A 17,469-nucleotide genomic window follows, 5' to 3' on the forward strand; every position below is an offset into this window, starting at 1 on the left:
AGGTCAGGTCAGCTGCTGAAACCAACAATGCCTTGACATATTTCTACATGAATATATATCTTCCCAACTTTCTGTTCTGGATGCTTGGGTCCCTCAAGGGTTGGAGAAGCAGGGACACTGGGTGAAGCCAGGTGGATAGTGCCTTTAAGGGCCTGGGGGTCAGAAGGCCCTTGGGATCAGCCATAGATGGATGTGCCGCTAGCATTTCCCATGGAGACACCGTGGCACTCCATGTGGTCTTTCTTTTTATTCATTCACTCATTCATTTATAGAAATTGTTTATTAAATCACTCCTCTGTGCCTGGCTCTATCTAGGCCCCCTACATACACATCGTTAATTCTCTCAACAACTCTGCAAGGTAGGCAGAGCTATCTTCTTTTCATAAAGGAGAAGACGTTTCAGAGAGGTCAATAACTTGCCCAAGGTTATGATAAAGCCAGAGTTTTAATTTATGTTTGGTTGTCTTGTAAATCGATGCTCTTTCCACTTCCTGCTCAAACCAACGGAAATTCAGATGGAAGGCAGACAGAGGCACTTAACAACTGAAGACAACCAATGCTCAAACCCTTGTTTTCTGTGGTTTATGGTTGTTCTTCCCCTTGGGAAGAGCCATTCCGAAAGCCAGGCTCACAGGGATCCCTGAGGTTTCAACTAATTCAGGGGGAAAGTGTTAAGCAATGGATCCATTGCCAGCCTCCTGTGTTCATCATTTTAATGACCCAAATGAAAGCAGACTGGATTGTCCATCACAGCCTCACCCATCACTGAGTGATTGACCAATAAAAATGATGACTTCATGCAAGTGGTTCTCAAACGGGGGTAATTTTGCCCCCCAGGGGATATCTGGCAATGTCTAAAGATGTTTTGGGTTGTCACAACTTGGGTGTGCTCTGGCTCCAGTAGGTAAAAGTTAGGGGTGCTGTTAAACACCCCACCATGCACAGAACAGCTTCCAGACACAGGACTGCCCAGCTGAGGATGTCATAGGCAGAGGCTGAGAAAACTGTGTTCCAAATGCTCATTCAGGAGCGACTTGACCCAAATATCAGGAACAGCAGCTACTTTATTTCTGGGAAATCGTTGCTAGGGTTACACCGTACAAGCTTTAGCCACGACCGAGTGTGTCCACAGCCCGTAAGACTAGTCAGTGGACATCGTGTATTTTTTTTTTTTCCAGTTTGTTTTATTCAAGAGCAGTCTGTCAAATTTACTTAGCCTTTCTTCGGGTTAAAATCAGGAATGGAAAATTTAGCCTCTAAGAGGAAAACAAAATAGAAAACGAAAACTATGTGTAATAATAGAAGTTCATGTACAAATTTTAGTATAACCTGTTCTTTTCTATAAGGCTACCCTCACCCCCCACCTCCCCCTCCACTCTAAGTCACAAATAAATACATAACCTGCCCAGATGTAACTGTGTTGTGGGAGAGTTTGGATTTGGATCCAGAAGAATGGAATTCAAATTCCAACTCTACCACAAACTAGCGTGGGGACCTTGGGCAAATTACTTAACTTCTTTTAAGTTTTAGTTTTTCTACCAGTAAAATAAACCTACACATTCCACAGGCCTGAGGGGATTTTCATGAAGAAATTTATGTAAAATCACTTGGCAGAACTACAAAGTGTACCTAACTGTGCACCTGGCAAGGCTGTCACACGGAGGTTTTCTCCACGGGGCGTGTGGCCTTTCGTTATGAGATTTTCTCGCATTATTGGTGCCGCTGTAAAGCTTCTCCTGGGTGATATTCTGTCTCTCATGCTGCACTAGAGAAATACTCTCTATGTAATGAAACCGAAACTTTGAACCCAACTGATTTTATTCATGACCCAAAGGAGATTATTGCTTCCAAGAGGACAATACACGCCATTACAACAAGGAAGCTTCTGGTGATCAGGCAGACAACATTTAGGATGCAACTTGTCATTGTCCAAGTGACAAAAATCTCGACATCACCCAATGTTTTGTGGTCCTACAATAATTCTTGCCACGTTGCTCCAGACTCTTAATGCTATTTGAGTCTAGTCTGTTTTTGTCTTTCAACAGGGTGCTGGATTTTTGCTTTCAAAATCAATGCAATTTCAAGGGTTATTATTATTATTTTAAACAGAATAAGCCATCCTTCAATTATAACTGGAGCTTCTGGTCTGAACTGGAGATGTGGCTACATGTGTACCTGTGTTGTTTATTAGCTTTTAGCTGATGATCTCAGAGCATTCTTAGCAACTCTGACACATGGTTTCTCATAACCGCCCCCCCTTGCCTGTAAAGGCTTGTTATGTAGAGCAGGCTTATTCTGAGGACCCATGAGCTATGAGCTACACGTTACTATGTGCCTTGAGTTCCTGAGAATAGAGACTCCTATGACTAACTCTGCACTCACAGAGCAAAACAGAGAATAGTAACAAATGCAGATTTAGTTTTCCATTTCTCTCTAGGGAGAGGGTTTCCCCAACAAATATGTGTTATTATTTCTTTAAGGTGGCCCCTGTGCCAATAGTTCAGTGAAGCCAACCACCCACTCCAGCCGTGTAGCTGCCTAGGATGGCCCCCCAGTGTATCTCCCTGGTGCTGTGGGACGGCAACGGGTGGGTGGCACAGATGCTTACTGATAGGGCCTCCTCTCCAATGCAGAGATGGGAGGCTGGGCACAAGAAATAGTGGAGGTAGATTTGTACCCGTGAATCTGACTTCTGAGCCCATTGATCTAACTAGGGGTTGGCCAAGTACGGCCCGCAGGCCAGATCTGGTCCGCTGCTTCTTTTTGTGAATAAAGCTTACCGGCACATAGCCATGTTCATTCATTTACATATTGGCATGGCTGCTTTTGTGCTCTAACAGTTGGGTAGTTATGACAGAGACAGTATGGTCCACGAAGGTCCAAGTATTTACTATGTGGCCCTTTACAGAAAAAAGTTTGCTGGGCCCTGCTTAGCCACTGGTTATCATTTGAGGGGGCAACGGTAAATATTTTAGGTATATGTTGTTGTTGGGTGTCATCAATTGGATTCCAACTCATAGCAACCCCATGCAACAGAGTAGAACTGCCCAATAGGGTTTTCTAGGCTGAAATCTTTACAGAAGCAGGTGACACGTCTTTTTCCTGTGGAGCCTCTGGGTAGGTTCTGACTGCCAACCTTTCAGTTAGCAGCCAAGTGTTTAACTATCACAGCATCAAGCCAAAACAAACAAAAAACCCCACTGCCGTCAAGCTGATTCCGACTCATAGTGACCCTATAGGACAGACAGAGTAGAACAGTTCCACAGGGTTTCCAAGGACCAGCTGGTGGATTCAAACTGCTGTCCTTTCGGTTAGCAGCCAAGTTCTTAACCACTTCACCACCAGGGCTCCATATTGTACCACGAGGGCTTCTTTATAGAGGAAATGCAAAGAGATAAGTGTCCAGGTCACTGTCTCAAGAATCTTTCAGTTGAGAAAACAAGTGTACTTGCATGAAAAGCTAATGAATAATGCAAGAGTTTGAAGATGGTGTGAGTCCGCAACTAAAGATAGTTCAGTGCAATGATCTTAGTGGCCAGTGTGTACGGAATAATGGTCTGAGGACAGCCCAGTGCAGTGATCTTAGTGGCCAGCGTGTACGGAATACTTGTCTGAGGACAGCCCAGTGCAGTCATCTTAGTGGCCAGTGTGTACTGAATACTGGTCTGAGGACAGCCCAGTACAGTGATCTTAGTGGCCAGCGTGTACGGAATACTTGTCTGAGGACAGCCCAGTGCAGTGACCTTAGTGGCCAGTGGGTACTGAACACTTGTCTGAGGACAGCCCAGTGCAGTGATCTTAGTGGCCAGCGTGTACGGAATACTTGTCTGAGGACAGCCCAGTGCAGTGATCTTAGTGGCCAGTGTGTACTGAATACTGGTCTGAGGACAGCCCAGTGCAGTGACCTTAGTGGCCAGTGTGTACTGAATACTGGTCTGAGGACAGCCCAGTGCAGTGATCTTAGTGGCCAGCGTGTACAGAATACTGGTCTGAGGACAGCCCAGTGCAGTGACCTTAGTGGCCAGTGTGTACTGAATACTTGTCTGAGGACAGCCCAGTGCAGTGATCTTAGTGGCCAGCGTGTACGGAATACTTGTCTGAGGACAGCCCAGTGCAGTGATCTTAGTGGCCAGCGTGTACGGAATACTTGTCCGAGGACAGCCCAGTGCAGTGATCTTAGTGGCCAGCGTGTACAGAATACTTGTCTGAGGACAGCCCAGTGCAGTGATCTTAGTGGCCAGCATGTACTGAATACTTGTCTGAGGACAGCCCAGTGCAGTGATCTTAGTGGCCAGTGTGTACGGAATACTGGTCTGAGGACAGCCCAGTGCAGTGATCTTAGTGGCCAGTGTGTACTGAATACGGGTCTGAGGACAGCCCAGTACAGTGATCTTAGTGGCCAGTGTGTACTGAATACTGGTCTGAGGACAGCCCAGTGCAGTGATCTTAGTGGCCAGCGCGTACGGAATACTTGTCTGAGGACAGCCCAGTGCAGTGATCTTAGTGGCCCGTGTGTACGGAATACTGGTCTGAGGACAGCCCAGTGCAGTGACCTTAGTGGCCAGCGTGTACGGAATACTTGTCTGAGGAGAGCCCAGTGCAGTGACCTTAGTGGCCAGTGTGTACTGAATACTTGTCTGAGGACAGCCCAGTGCAGTGATCTTAGTGGCCATCGTGTACGGAATACTTGTCTGAGGAGAGCCCAGTGCAGTGATCTTAGTGGCCAGCGTGTACGGAATACTGGTCTGAGGACAGCCCAGTGCAGTGATCTTAGTGGCCAGCGTGTCCGGAATACTGGTCTGAGGACAGCCCAGTGCAGTGACCTTAGTGGCCAGTGTGTACTGAATACTGGTCTGAGGACAGCCCAGTGCAGTGATCTTAGTGGCCAGCATGTACGGAATACTTGTCTGAGGACAGCCCAGTGCAGTGATCTTAGTGGCCAGTGTGTACGGAATACTGGTCTGAGGACAGCCCAGTGCAGTGACCTTAGTGGCCAGTGTGTACTGAATACTGGTCTGAGGACAGCCCAGTGCAGTGATCTTAGTGGCCAGCGTGTACGGAATACTTGTCTGAGGACAGCCCAGTGCAGTCATCTTAGTGGCCAGTGTGTACGGAATACTGGTCTGAGGACAGCCCAGTGCAGTGACCTTAGTGGCCAGTGTGTACTGAATACTGGTCTGAGGACGGCCCAGTGCAGTGATCTTAGTGGCCAGCGTGTACGGAATACTTGTCTGAGGACAGCCCAGTGCAGTGATCTTAGTGGCCAGCGTGTACGGAATACTGGTCCGAGGACAGCCCAGTGCAGTGATCTTAGTGGCCAGCATGTACTGAATACTGGTCTGAGGACAGCCCAGTGCAGTGATCTTAGTGGCCAGTGTGTACTGAATACTGGTCTGAGGACAGCCCAGTGCAGTGATCTTAGTGGCCAGCGTGTACGGAATACTTGTCTGAGGACAGCCCAGTGCAGTGATCTTAGTGGCCAGTGTGTACTGAATACTGGTCTGAGGACAGCCCAGTGCAGTGATCTTAGTGGTCAGTGTGTACGGAATACTTGTCTGAGGACAGCCCAGTGCAGTGACCTTAGTGGCCAGCGTGTACGGAATACTTGTCTGAGGAGAGCCCAGTGCAGTGACCTTAGTGGCCAGTGTGTACTGAACACCTGTCTGAGGACAGCCCAGTGCAGTGATCTTAGTGGCCAGCGTGTACGGAATACTTGTCTGAGGACAGCCCAGTGCAGTGATCTTAGTGGCCAGTGTGTACGGAATACTGGTCTGAGGACAGCCCAGTACAGTGACCTTAGTGGCCAGTGTGTACTGAATACGTGTCTGAGGACAGCCCAGTGCAGTGATCTTAGTGGCCAGTGTGTACGGAATACTTGTCTGAGGACAGCCCGGTGCAGTGATCTTAGTGGCCAGTGTGTACGGAATACTTGTCTGAGGACAGCCCAGTGCAGTGATCTTAGTGGCCAGTGTGTACTGAATACTGGTCTGAGGACAGCCCAGTGCAGTGATCTTAGTGGCCAGCGTGTACGGAATACTTGTCTGAGGACAGCCCAGTGCAGTGATCTTAGTGGCCAGCGTGTACGGAATACTGGTCTGAGGACAGCCCAGTGCAGTGATCTTAGTGGCCAGCGTGTACGGAATACTTGTCTGAGGACAGCCCAGTGCAGTGATCTTAGTGGCCAGTGTGTACGAAATACTTGTCTGAGGACAGCCCAGTGCAGTGATCTTAGTGGCCAGCGTGTACGGAATACTTGTCTGAGGACAGCCCAGTTCAGTGATCTTAGTGGCCAGCATGTATTGAATATTTTGTCATGCCAGACATTTTTCACGCATTATAAAGTTTGTTCCTCACAAAACCCTTTTGAGGTAGGTATTATTACCCACGTTATACTTTTATGCAGAGGAAGTACCCCAGATCTAAAGAGTCTTTATTTGCCTCAAGGACACACACCAAGAAGAACTGAAGGAAGAATCTGAACTGAGTAAGTGAATCTCTGTGGCTCAGTGGTAGAGTTCTCGCCCTCCATGTGAGAAACCCAGGTTCAGTTCCCCACCAATGTACCTCATGCTCAGCTGCCACCCATCTGTCAGTGGACGCATGGTGCTGCGATGCTGAACAGGTTTCAGTGGAGCGTCCAGACTTAGAGGGACTAGGAAGAAAGGCCTGGTGATCTGCTTCAGAAAATCAGTCAATGAAAACCCTGTGTATCACAATGGTTCCCTCTGTAGCCAATCACCGGTGTGTTGAGGGCCTGGGGGTATTTCGTTCTGTTGTGCATGAGTCTCTGTGAATCAGGGGCTGACTGTGGCTACCAACAATAACAACAAAATATAACTCTGGAACCCACGCTCTTAACCATCAGCTGTGTGGGAGTCAGTGAAAGGAGGGATTATTGTGGTCTCGGGTGGGCTTCAAAGCAACCCTGAAGAAGGGCAGAAGGTTGGAGAAGGATGGAGAAGGTCCTGAGAAAAAAACCTTCCCCACATAAGCAGAGCTTGTGTTTCGCGTCAGGCATCATCAGCTAGCCCTGGGGAAGGAGATGTGGCCAGAGAACAGGTTTCCCCAGGACTGACTGCCCCCAGGTCCCATTGAGAACATCCATTAAATGTTTACCTGAAGCCCTTGGTCATCAGCATCCAACCTGTCACTGCACAGGAGTGGGTGGGATCTGAGCAACTGCAAATGGTTGCCTCAAGTGCTGGCTGCAGGTGCCCCTGGGAGAGGGCCTGAGTCAGGCCTGTCTTACAACCTCATAGCGGGACACGTGCTCAGAGGCACCCTCGCCTCCCTGTAGCCTCTTCCGCCCCAAGGAGGGACTCAGACCTGGCATCAGCATCCAACATTTTAGACCCCTTCTGCCGGTACCTCTTCTTATGGCCGGTAGGGCTCAGCACAAGGAGCCCCTGGAAAGGACAGGCATCAGAGGCTCCAGCTCCAAACCTGCGCTGCAGCACTGACCAGCTGCAAGTCCTGCCTCTTAGAGCTTTGGTTTTCTCACCCTTAGTATGGACCAAAGGCTGACCTCACAGGGTTGTTATAAGATTAAATGAGCTATGGGTTGGAAATGTATGTGAAAACACCAGCTGTGTCATGTTGGTGGTGGTTGTTGCTGTTGGGTCGATTCTGACTCAGAGCAACCCCACGTGATAGAGTGGAACTGCCCTATAGGGTATCCTAGGTTGTGATCCTTATGGGAGCAGATCGCCAGGCCTTTCTTTAGCTGAACTGCTGGGTGTGCCATAGGCATGGGATAAATGTCACTACAGATGGAAGTTAAAGGTAAGTGGAAAGGTGGGCAATGGAGGGAGGAACCTGGAATAAATGAAGACCTTTCCTCATCAAGGTGTGGTGCTCCCAAATCAGCTGACAAGTGGGGGCTCCTTGCCAAGGACCGGACCTCCCAGAGAGGCCTTCTCCCTCAACAAGGGAGTCGAGTGAAGCTGAAGTGCTTCCAGTGAGGGTACCCTCCTCTCTACCTCCTATACCCCATGGGTCCAGAGCTCCCCTGAAATGCTGGTTGGTAATGGAAAGATGGAGCCCTGGTGGCGCAGTGGTTAAGGGCTCAGCTGCTAACCAAAAGGTCGGCAGTTCAAATCCACCAGCTGCTCCTTGGAAACCCTATGAGGGAGTTCCACTCTGTTCTATAGGGTCGCTATGAGTTGGAACTGACTCAATGGCACCTAACAACACCAACAATGGAAAGATAAAAGAAATCACAAAAATATGTATCCTTTTCCATCAAAACAAGTTTTGAGTGGATTCCAAATCCTGGTGGCCCATGTGTGTCAGAGTAGAACTGTGCTCCGTGGTGTTTTCAATGACTGAGTTTTTGGATGTAGATCACCCGGCCTTCCTTCCTAGCCATCTCTGGGGACTCAAACCTCCAAACTTTTGGTTAGCAGCCAAGAGCATTAACCGTTTGCACTACCCAGGGACTCCATTAATTAAAAGACCCTGTCCTTCCCTTGTCTCCCAACACCCCCCCTTCCCCCACATGCACACCATCTTTCTGCAGTGGAAGATCACGGTCACTCCTAGTCCTGGCCTATATTCTTATTTAGTAAAAAAAATGCAGGACTCACTTAGAATTAAAATTTATTGCTAAATAAAACACACACAGGCTTTTCATATGAGTCAGGGTTGGATCTACATCAGTTTCTCAAATGCTCACAGGCTGCAGAAAGCTATGTGGAGAAACAGCCAATTCCTAGTGACTCTTCCCAAGGAGAACATGCTGGAAGCATTTCTTGAGTCAGAACTGAGCTAGAACCACCCGCCTTCACAGCTGGGGCCCCTGGCAGCTGTGACCTGGAAACACAGCTTCTTTTCTGTCTCCGTCCCCACCAGGGAGACCACACAGAAGGCAGGAGGGGCCGGTCACAGCCGCCCCCATTGCTTCTCCTCCTGTGAGGGTCCTGTGCCAGGTCAGACCACTGTGCCAGAACTAAAGCAGACACAGGAGTGTCTGCAGCCGAGGACTGTCTAAAATCCAGAACTAGCCCTGCCGCTTGAGTTGCCCTTCAGATTCATTTCGAGATCACAGAATGTGCTGGTGATGTTTTTCTAAAGGGCAACCCCGGTGCTCCCGAGATAGGAGGCACCCTCCCTTCTGACACACATTTATTCCATCTTCTGGAGGTGGAGGAAATCAAGCTAGCTCAGCAACCCCACAATCGGCATCTATACCAGTCATTTCAGCAGGGGCTCGACAGTCAACCAAGCTGGAAAAGAACGTCTCCGCCTTATCCTGGAAGTGCCCTTCTCTTAATGGTTGTTGCTGTTGTTAGGTGCTGTCGAGTCCATTTCGACTCATAGCAACCCCATGTGACAGAGCAGAACTGCCCAATAGAGTTTTCTTGGCTGTAATCTTTATGCAAGCAGAGTGCCAGGTCTTTCTCCTGCAAAGCCACTGGGTGTGTTCAAATTGCCAGTCTTTCGGTTAGCAGTCGAGTGCTTAACCATTGCGTCACCAGGGCTCTCTTAATGTAAAGACCTCTGTGCATTTATCATGTGTTAGCATGCCTCTTCCCTTTCCACTTTGAATCACATCGCGGTGCTCAGCAAGCAGTGTGCAAAACAAATAAATTGAACCATCCCAGAAACAACTTGGCCAGAGCAAGTTGGAATGTATATTCTTGCATTTAGGTTAAGAAATTAAAGTGTTGACTCAAAGCACTACTTTTGCAAGGAACTTGTTACATGGTGCTAGGGAAGTTCCTCAATCCCTCTGTACTTCTGAGGTGCCATCTTTAAAAAAGTCTCTTAGTTTAGGTTCTTCCAGAAGCAGACCCTGAGACAAGGATTCCAGTGCAGTAGTTTATGGGGAAGATGATCGCAGGAGACATTGACAGGTCTGCTGGGAAGCGACGCAGGAAAGGGAAGGAAATCAATAAAGGGAGAATTTCAAGCTAGTTACCATTGTCAATACCTGGAGCTTAATCACGCCAGCCCATTCTGGGAAACGATGTAGAACAGGTATCTCACAGTTACCTCACCTGAGGAGCAAGGCAGGTTGGGACTTATACACCAGCTCCTGCAGTCATTGGCCAAGACTGTTCCTAAAAATACCAACCAGTTGCCGTCGAGTTGATTCCAACTCATGGTGACCCCATGGGTCAGAGTAGAACTGTGCTCCCCAAGGTTTTCAGTGACTGATTTCTCAGAAGTAGATCACCAGACCAGAGACTCTGAGTGGTGCAAATGGTTAACATACTTGTCTGCTAACCACAAGGTTAGAGGTTTCAGTTCACCCAGAGGCACCTCAGAAGAAAGGCCTGGCAACCTACTTCTGAAAAATCAGCCATTGGAAATCCTATGGAACATAGTTCTACTGATACACACGAGGTCACCACCATGAGTTGGAATCAACTCCACGGCTACCAGGGCCTAGTGTTAGTGTGTCACTGTCCTTATGGTCACATGGTCCTAGACAGTCTCAGCAGAGAAGTCAGAGATGCCACTGATTTACTGGCACAAAAAGGCCTTTACCTGCTCCTCCTTGTCGAGAATGTGTTGCCAGGCCATAGTGGGGAAAAGCGGAGAGTCTCAGGTAGAGTCAGAGTGACAGAAAGCCCTTAAAAGGAAATCTTCCAAGACTTAGCAATCGATCCTGCCCACCCTTAAGAATCTCATCCACTGGCAAACTACTGACAGGAAATCCCGGGCATGTTTCTCTCTAAGAAAATTTAACATGTGTGTCTATTACACAAAAGTCCAATAAATGAAAATTCACTCATGAAAATAACTAAATTAGAAAACGAATCTTTGCATACTAAATGATTCACCTCAGTTTTCCTTTAAATAACACTGTCCCGAGTATATTCCAACTGTTATTAATTTTCTTTTGCATACAGCTTTCCAAGGGCCTCATCTAGTGAGCGAAGGCCCCGTTTACACGGCTGATGTTTTCTTTTTTTAAGCAGCTTTATCAAGCTGTAATTAAGCCGTAAGACATTTTCTAAACCTGGATCCATTAATAGTACAAGGTGTCTGGGTCATTTGTTCATTTATCAAACTTTTATTGGACATCTATATACACACAAAGCACTTCGACTATATTTATTTTTGCGTGTGAGGAGTTCCCGGGTCATGCAAAAGGTTAATACGCTCGGATACTAACTGCAAGGTTGGAGGTTGGAGTCTACCCAGGGGTGACTTGGAGGTAAGGCCTGGTGATCTACTTCCAAAAAAAATTAAAAAATCAACCATTGAAAACCCTACAGAGCCCTGTTCTACTCTGAAACACAGTGGGTCACCTCGAGTCTGAGTCGACTTGATGGCAGCTGCGCTGGTATGTGTGTCTTCTTCCTTCCTCTCTCTCTGTCTCTCTCTCTCTTTCTTTGTGCCTATCTACCTGCCTAAGGCGACTGGGAGGTGCAAGCCATTTGCTTTTGGCTGCTAATGGAAGTGTTGACAATTTGAACCCATGCAGCAGCTCTGTGCAGGAAAAGACCTGGCGACCTGTTTCCATAAAGACTACAGCCGAGAAAACCCTATGGAGCAGTTCTACTCTGTAACACACGGGGTTGCAATGAGTCGGGGGCCAACTTGACAGCAGCTAACAACCGCAGCAACATCTGCCTGCCTGCCTTGTTCCTGAAATGGTTCTGGGTGGAAGGCTGCCTTGGTCTTCTCATGGAGGCTGCAGGAGAGCAGTTCACATGAAGCATGACACTAGGGCTGCTCTCTGCCCTCAGGCAGCCGTCGCCCTGTAGGCGGGCAGGTCAGGGCCTGCAGCACTAAGGGACAACCTCAGGACGATGGGAATGTGGCCTGTAGAAGCTGAGTGCAGGGGCAGCGAGGTGCTTCAGCAGCACTGGCAGCGCCCAGGGGATTTCCTCACTGTAGGGGTGACCCAGTCCCTTTTTGCACGCCCAGGAACAGCTGAAGGCCTTTCGCCTGCTCTTGGGGGTGGCAGGTCTTTCACCGCCAGGCCTCATGGGTGTGCAGGCTGAGCTGACACAGCCCGGCCACCTGCAGTGCTTGAGGTTGCCATTCCAATGTGACACCATGTGCACGCACCTGAGGCCCAGGTGGCCAGTTCAGCAAGCGCCATTTACTTATAACAGGGCAGTCTGGTGGCCCAGAGGACAGATGGCTAGAGCAAGACACAGAAGTCCTGGTTCAAGGGCTGACTCTGCCACTTGCATGCTGTATGACAATTGGTGGGTTTCTTAATTTCTTGGGCTATTACTTCTTCCCTGGTAAAGTCCACAGTTAGGACTTGAAGGTATCTATAATCCTTTCTAAACAGCCCTGGTGGTGCAACTGTTAAGCCCTCGGCTGCTAACCGAAAGGTTGGCAGGTCAAACCCACCCAGCTGCTCGGAGGAAAACAGACCTAGCAATCTGCTTCCGTAAGGATTACAACCTAGAAAACCCTATGGGGCAGTTCAGCTCTGTCACATGGGGTTGCTGTGAGCTGGAGTTGACTCGACAGCACCTAATAAAAACAACAACATGATCCTTTCTGGCTCAAATATCCCAAGATTCTGACATACTAGACTGACCCCCACCCTGCTCACCCCCACCCCGGCCTAATAATGATATTACCACAAGCCACTTCTGATTACAGCATAGTTATACTTTATGTGAGAACTGCATTCCTGAAGACTTTGCAAAATTTACATTGATTTCTTATAGAAATAAATATAAAAGTCATATTATTTTGAATATTATACATAAAGTGAGACTTCATCAATTTTTTTTTGTTGCACTGTTTTAAATTTGCTTAAGTCAAAATCCCATAAACATGATCTGTTGTCTTGGAGAGGATTATTATCATTTTTTTAATCTTTCAGTGAGCAGGAGTGGAGATGATGGGAGACAGAGAGGTGAAGACACAAGGTCAGACTTGGTGAAGAAGGACCATGGCAGAAATAAAGTCTGGGCTTGAAGGGGTTGTACAGAGAGACGAGCCTTGGTGGCATAGTGGTTAAGAGCTCAGCTGCTAACCAAAAGGTGGGCAGTGAGAATCTACCAGGTGCTTCTTAGAAGCCCTATGGGGCAGTTCTACTCTGTCCTATAGGGTTGCTGCGAGTCAGAATTGACTCGACAGCATGCAGCAACATACAGGGAGAACATCCAGAATCAAGCAAACTAGGCCTCTTTTCTGACTGTAGAGAGGACCCAGCAGCTCAATACCATCTTCCTTTGATGATCATTCTGTACCGAATTTTAGATGATTGGCCAGTTTGGGAAGAAGAATTTTTTTTTTTTTTTAATTCTGCTAGAAAGTGTCCAACTTAAAACTAAAAAAAAAATCCTAAATAGCCAAATCTCCTTATCCCTTAGCATCCAGCTGCCATTTTGTACTCTTCAAAATGGCTGACAGGAATTTTCTGAGAAAACTATGCCCTGAAACCAAACCAGGAATTAGATCAGCTTCAAGTATGAGACTTTGTGTTTAGAGCCATTGCTAGAAACTAACAAATGTCTTTTGCAAACCAAAGGCATCAGGTAATTGCCCTAAATATCAAAACCTGCTCCCTAAATCTTTCCCTCCTGTCCCCACCCGTTGGCCCGTTTGGATTACAAAAGTTTGTGATTATGAATCTGTTCACAATCCATTTCTGGTTTCCAAGTAGTTTCATCTCCAAGATGAGAGTACAAAGCTTTGAAAATTAGAAGCTCACTCCACACCCCCAAAGAGCTATTCCCTGACGTGACGAGGAGCTCTGTTGAATGGAAAGAATTTTCACTATGGCAGCCTTGCCTGTGGAATTATGGATGGGGACATTTAACAATGCCACACTTGCACTGGTTAGGTGAGCGTTGGCCAAATTTCTAAAGCGGTTTTCATAGACCAGGTCAGCAGGGAGATGGATGGGTGAGCAGCCATGGATACAATTATTTGACTTTCTGAGCTGTTCTTTGAAGCTTTTGCGCTTAATAGAAAGAATAATCCTCTTTGCCAACCTTTTGTAGCTCAATCTTTATTGTTCCCACTGAAACCCAAAGAAAATGGAAAAGGTTCGTTTTGTCCAGAAAGCATTTGTGTATTTTATATAGGCCTGTGTTTTGAAGTGTTGATAAGTGGGAAAAGAGACCAAGATTTCTCTGCTCAGAGGAAATCAATGGGGTCCTTCTGAAGCTCTCTAGCCTAACCCAAAACAGTGCTGGGTGGCATCTGTGATACGTACTTCCTTTGTTACCGAACTGAGCTTGGAAATTAGCACAGGTCCACAAAATGACGACAGTTAGACCAGACCATAAAGAAGCCACCCTGCAGGTAAATTAAGACTTCTCATTAAAACTGAGAACATGAGTAATGGGACTGGAGACACTTTTTTTTTTTACTTACTAGGTTCTCAATCACTCTGTATCTGTCTACAGGGCACTAGCCTAGCCAGTGGGCTGGCTGGGCCAACCATCTGCAGGGTCGATTGTTTGACTTGGGCCACATGAGACATGCTTGGTAAATGCTCACCGATAGGCGAGTGATTGACCAGACAGTTTAAATAATCAGATAATAAAAATAACTATTGGTACGGTCATCTCAACTCTTTAGTGGCCAAATTAGGTCACCAGCTGCCACCTTATTGGATTGCTTGCCAATCTATTCTGAGGGCAGAAATAAACAAACAAAAAAGCATCTAATGCATTTTGATACTTTTAGTCAAACTACATACGATGGCCACTGTGGAAAGAATGGGTGGGCATTTGGGGAGCCAGTAGTGCTTTCTGCTGACGGGTAATTGTTCCTGGAACCGTCTTTATACTGGGTCTCCACGAGTTTCCACAGGGAACGATTTGTGCTTGGTCTTCAACCTCGAGTTCTGAGAATAACAATTTTCCACTGTCAATTTTAAGGTTGGGGCCCTCGTGGCACAGTGGTTAAGAGCTAGGTTGCTAGCCAAAAGGTCAGCACTTTGAATCCACCAGCTGCTCTTTGGAAACCCTATAGGGCAGTTCTACTCTGTCCTATAGGGTTGCTATGAGTCAGAATTGACTCGATGGCAATGGGTTTTTATTTTAATGCTGGTAAAAACGTCAACAGTGGGTCTGCAGCATGGGAGATCCCCACACACCCGGGCTTGAATTTAAGGGATGGACAGGGTTTCCATTGGTGGGGGTGGAGGTAAAGTTAGCATTTTAAGTAGAGGGAACTGGCAGGAAGGAAGGTGAAAGAAAGACAGGTACTAGGCTTACTTAGGCCATGGGTGAATTCTGAGGGGAATCGGGCCTCGCCAACCTGGGAAGTCAATGTATCTATGAACAAGCCACGTCCATCGCTTTATGATCCTAGAGATTCCAGCTTGGACAGAATTTTTCCTGCCTCCCTTCTCCACAGGATCTCTGGGATATGCTCAGTGCCACCTTAGCCCTGCAGATCTCCTACCCAGATTACCAGTTCTGAGCCCAGAAACACTTACCCTCCTTCTAAGGAGCTATCCTGCCGCCACCAAAACCAACCAAACCAAACCCAGTGCCGCTAAGTCGATTCTGACTCATAGCGACCCTATAGGACAGAGTAGAACTGCCCCTTAGAGTTTCCAAGGAGCGCCTGGAGGATTCAAACTGCTGATCCTTTGGTTAGCAGCTGTAGCAACTTCCTATTAAATACACCCCACACACACACCACACTGCTCATCAGTGCACACGAGAACACACACCTGCAGACATGAGCACCTATCTATTAGCACATGGGTGGGAATCTGATGCAGCACACACTAACGCGTGTGTATCTGCATGCACACGCTAGAACACACAGCAGAACACACACAAACATGCGGCAGCACACACCAGCACTGCACACCAGACAGAGACACCTGAACCCCCACCGGAGCACAAAGCCCACATGCTGGCACACACACTCACCAGCACCCACATGGCAGCTATAACCCATGTGGCGAGGCTTGGGTTCGTGCCATTCCCATGGTGGTTTCGCCTGACTCACCCACCCTTTCTCTACCTGGCACAGCCTGCTTTGGCCAGTCTGCCTCCTGTGGCAACAGGCTGCAAACTCCCCCCACCTTCCCAGGTGGTCTTTTCTATTATTTCCTGTATAACGCCTTTTCGTCATCATCACTAACAGCCTGGATGGTGAAAGGACACTCCTAACTCGGAGCTGTCACCCACATTTCACCTTAAAGCCAGTACAACATGACAAGGTGGGGAACTAGTGAAACATAGGGACACACAGCTGATGTTCTAGTATCCACAGCAATATAAATAAACAGCAGGGATTTTTAAAATCCTAAATGCTAATTGGAGTCCCTGGGTGATGCAAACAGTTAACATGCTTAGCAACTAACTGAAGGGTTAGAAGTTCCAGTCCGCCCGGAGGTGCCTTGGAAGAAAGGCCTTGTGATCTAACTCTGAAAAATCAGCCATTGAAAACTCTACGGAGCACAGTTCTACTCTGACACACATGGGGCCACCATGAGTTGGAATCTACTCGGTGGCACCAGGTAAATAGTAAATCTACATTCCTACAGCTTATTGCCCCTTGAAATGTCCTGCTGAAGCTCTGGAATGCTTCTCCTTTTCCCAACTCTCATTCTACTCAACTTTTGGGGTGGCCACACCTAAGAGACTCAGATATTTGGCCCTCAAATGCTTCATTTGTTTTGCTCTGAGGATCAGATTGCTTATTATGGTTTGCTCTGCTCCAGCCAACAGCAGACCAGTCTGGGCTCCCTGAGTCCAGCCCCTGCAGATGCAGGTGGGCCCAAGGCTGGTATCTGGCAAAAATAATTGGGACTTGATTATCGACATTTGTCATTCAAAGGCAATTCTCCTACTCCTCAAAAAAAAAAAAAAAGGACTTAGTAAAAGACCAAATCTCATCTCAGAGTCTGTGTGTAACTTTGTGCCATTCCTTTAGAACATTTTATATGCCGTGTGAAGATAAGTTCTTACCAGACAGATCAATTAATTCAGGGTCACAACCTCTGAAATCTGATTTAATTTACACAAAGCATGTCAGGAACCCACCTATGTGTAAGGCACCTGCATAAATAAATAGAAAAGGGTTGAGCTGCCCATACTTCTCAAGGAAAGCTCCCAAGTAGACATACTGATTAAGAGTAAAATGCAAAATACAGATTTACCATATTTGGGGAAAATGTGAATTCCCAACTATAGCGATATGTCAGAGAAAAAACGTAGTTGTATATTAGCAACCAAATATTTTATACTCAGCAGAAGCATGTATATTAAATGCAGGTCTTCAGCAAACAAATGATTATTTTCTACCTGGAAAACTGAGAGGAAAATAGTAATAAATTACTAAGGGGAGTACCTCCAGAAGACTGCCTCAGAATTCAGACAACTGGTGATAGCAGTGCCTCACAGAGGTTGCAGCGAGCATTTGAGAGGCTTGCTTGGGGCCTGGGTCTTCTCTTGGGAAGTCACCAACCTCTGGGCCTCATTTACTTCATTTATGAAAAGAGAATCCTACCAGGATGCTCCTTAGAAGCGTAAATGGCAAGACTCTGGCTCGCTTACTTTAGACACGTCATCA

The 17,469-nt window shown here is 47.2% G+C and overlaps 1 protein-coding gene across 27 annotated transcripts; it reads right to left on the reverse strand.

Moving 5' to 3' along the window:
- Nucleotides 1-1,376: 1,376 nt before the first annotated feature.
- LOC126073922 (periaxin-like) lies at nucleotides 1,377-12,492 on the reverse strand. Of its 27 annotated transcripts, none has more exons than XM_049881162.1 (4): nucleotides 5,634-12,492; nucleotides 4,986-5,255; nucleotides 4,608-4,877; nucleotides 1,377-4,121 (listed from the first exon to the last, which is right to left on the reverse strand). In XM_049881162.1, the coding sequence occupies exons 1-4, from the start codon at nucleotides 6,294-6,296 to the stop codon at nucleotides 3,504-3,506; spliced, it is 1,821 nt and encodes a 606-aa protein (XP_049737119.1). In that variant the 5' UTR covers nucleotides 6,297-12,492; the 3' UTR covers nucleotides 1,377-3,503. The 27 variants fall into 27 exon arrangements, with proteins under 27 accessions (XP_049737119.1, XP_049737106.1, XP_049737098.1 ...); XM_049881149.1 differs by having other exon boundaries at nucleotides 4,986-5,471; XM_049881141.1 differs by having other exon boundaries at nucleotides 4,986-5,579.
- Between the last annotated feature and the right edge of the window lie 4,977 nt (nucleotides 12,493-17,469).

This window comes from Elephas maximus, chromosome 3 (genome assembly GCF_024166365.1).
Source record: "Elephas maximus indicus isolate mEleMax1 chromosome 3, mEleMax1 primary haplotype, whole genome shotgun sequence".
NCBI lineage: Eukaryota > Metazoa > Chordata > Mammalia > Proboscidea > Elephantidae > Elephas > Elephas maximus.

Bases quoted from the DNA above. Each gene is read 5' to 3' on its own strand.
- LOC126073922 (XM_049881140.1), bottom strand. From the start codon at position 6,296: ATGCTGGCCACTAAGATCACTGAACTGGGCTGTCCTCAGACAAGTATT. The intron at 4,878-4,985 runs GTCACTGCACTG...CTGGCCACTAAG, and splicing joins AGTACACACTGGCCACTAAG to ATCACTGCACTGGGCTGTCC. The intron at 4,122-4,607 runs GTCACTGCACTG...CTGGCCACTAAG, and splicing joins AGTACACACTGGCCACTAAG to ATCACTGCACTGGGCTGTCC.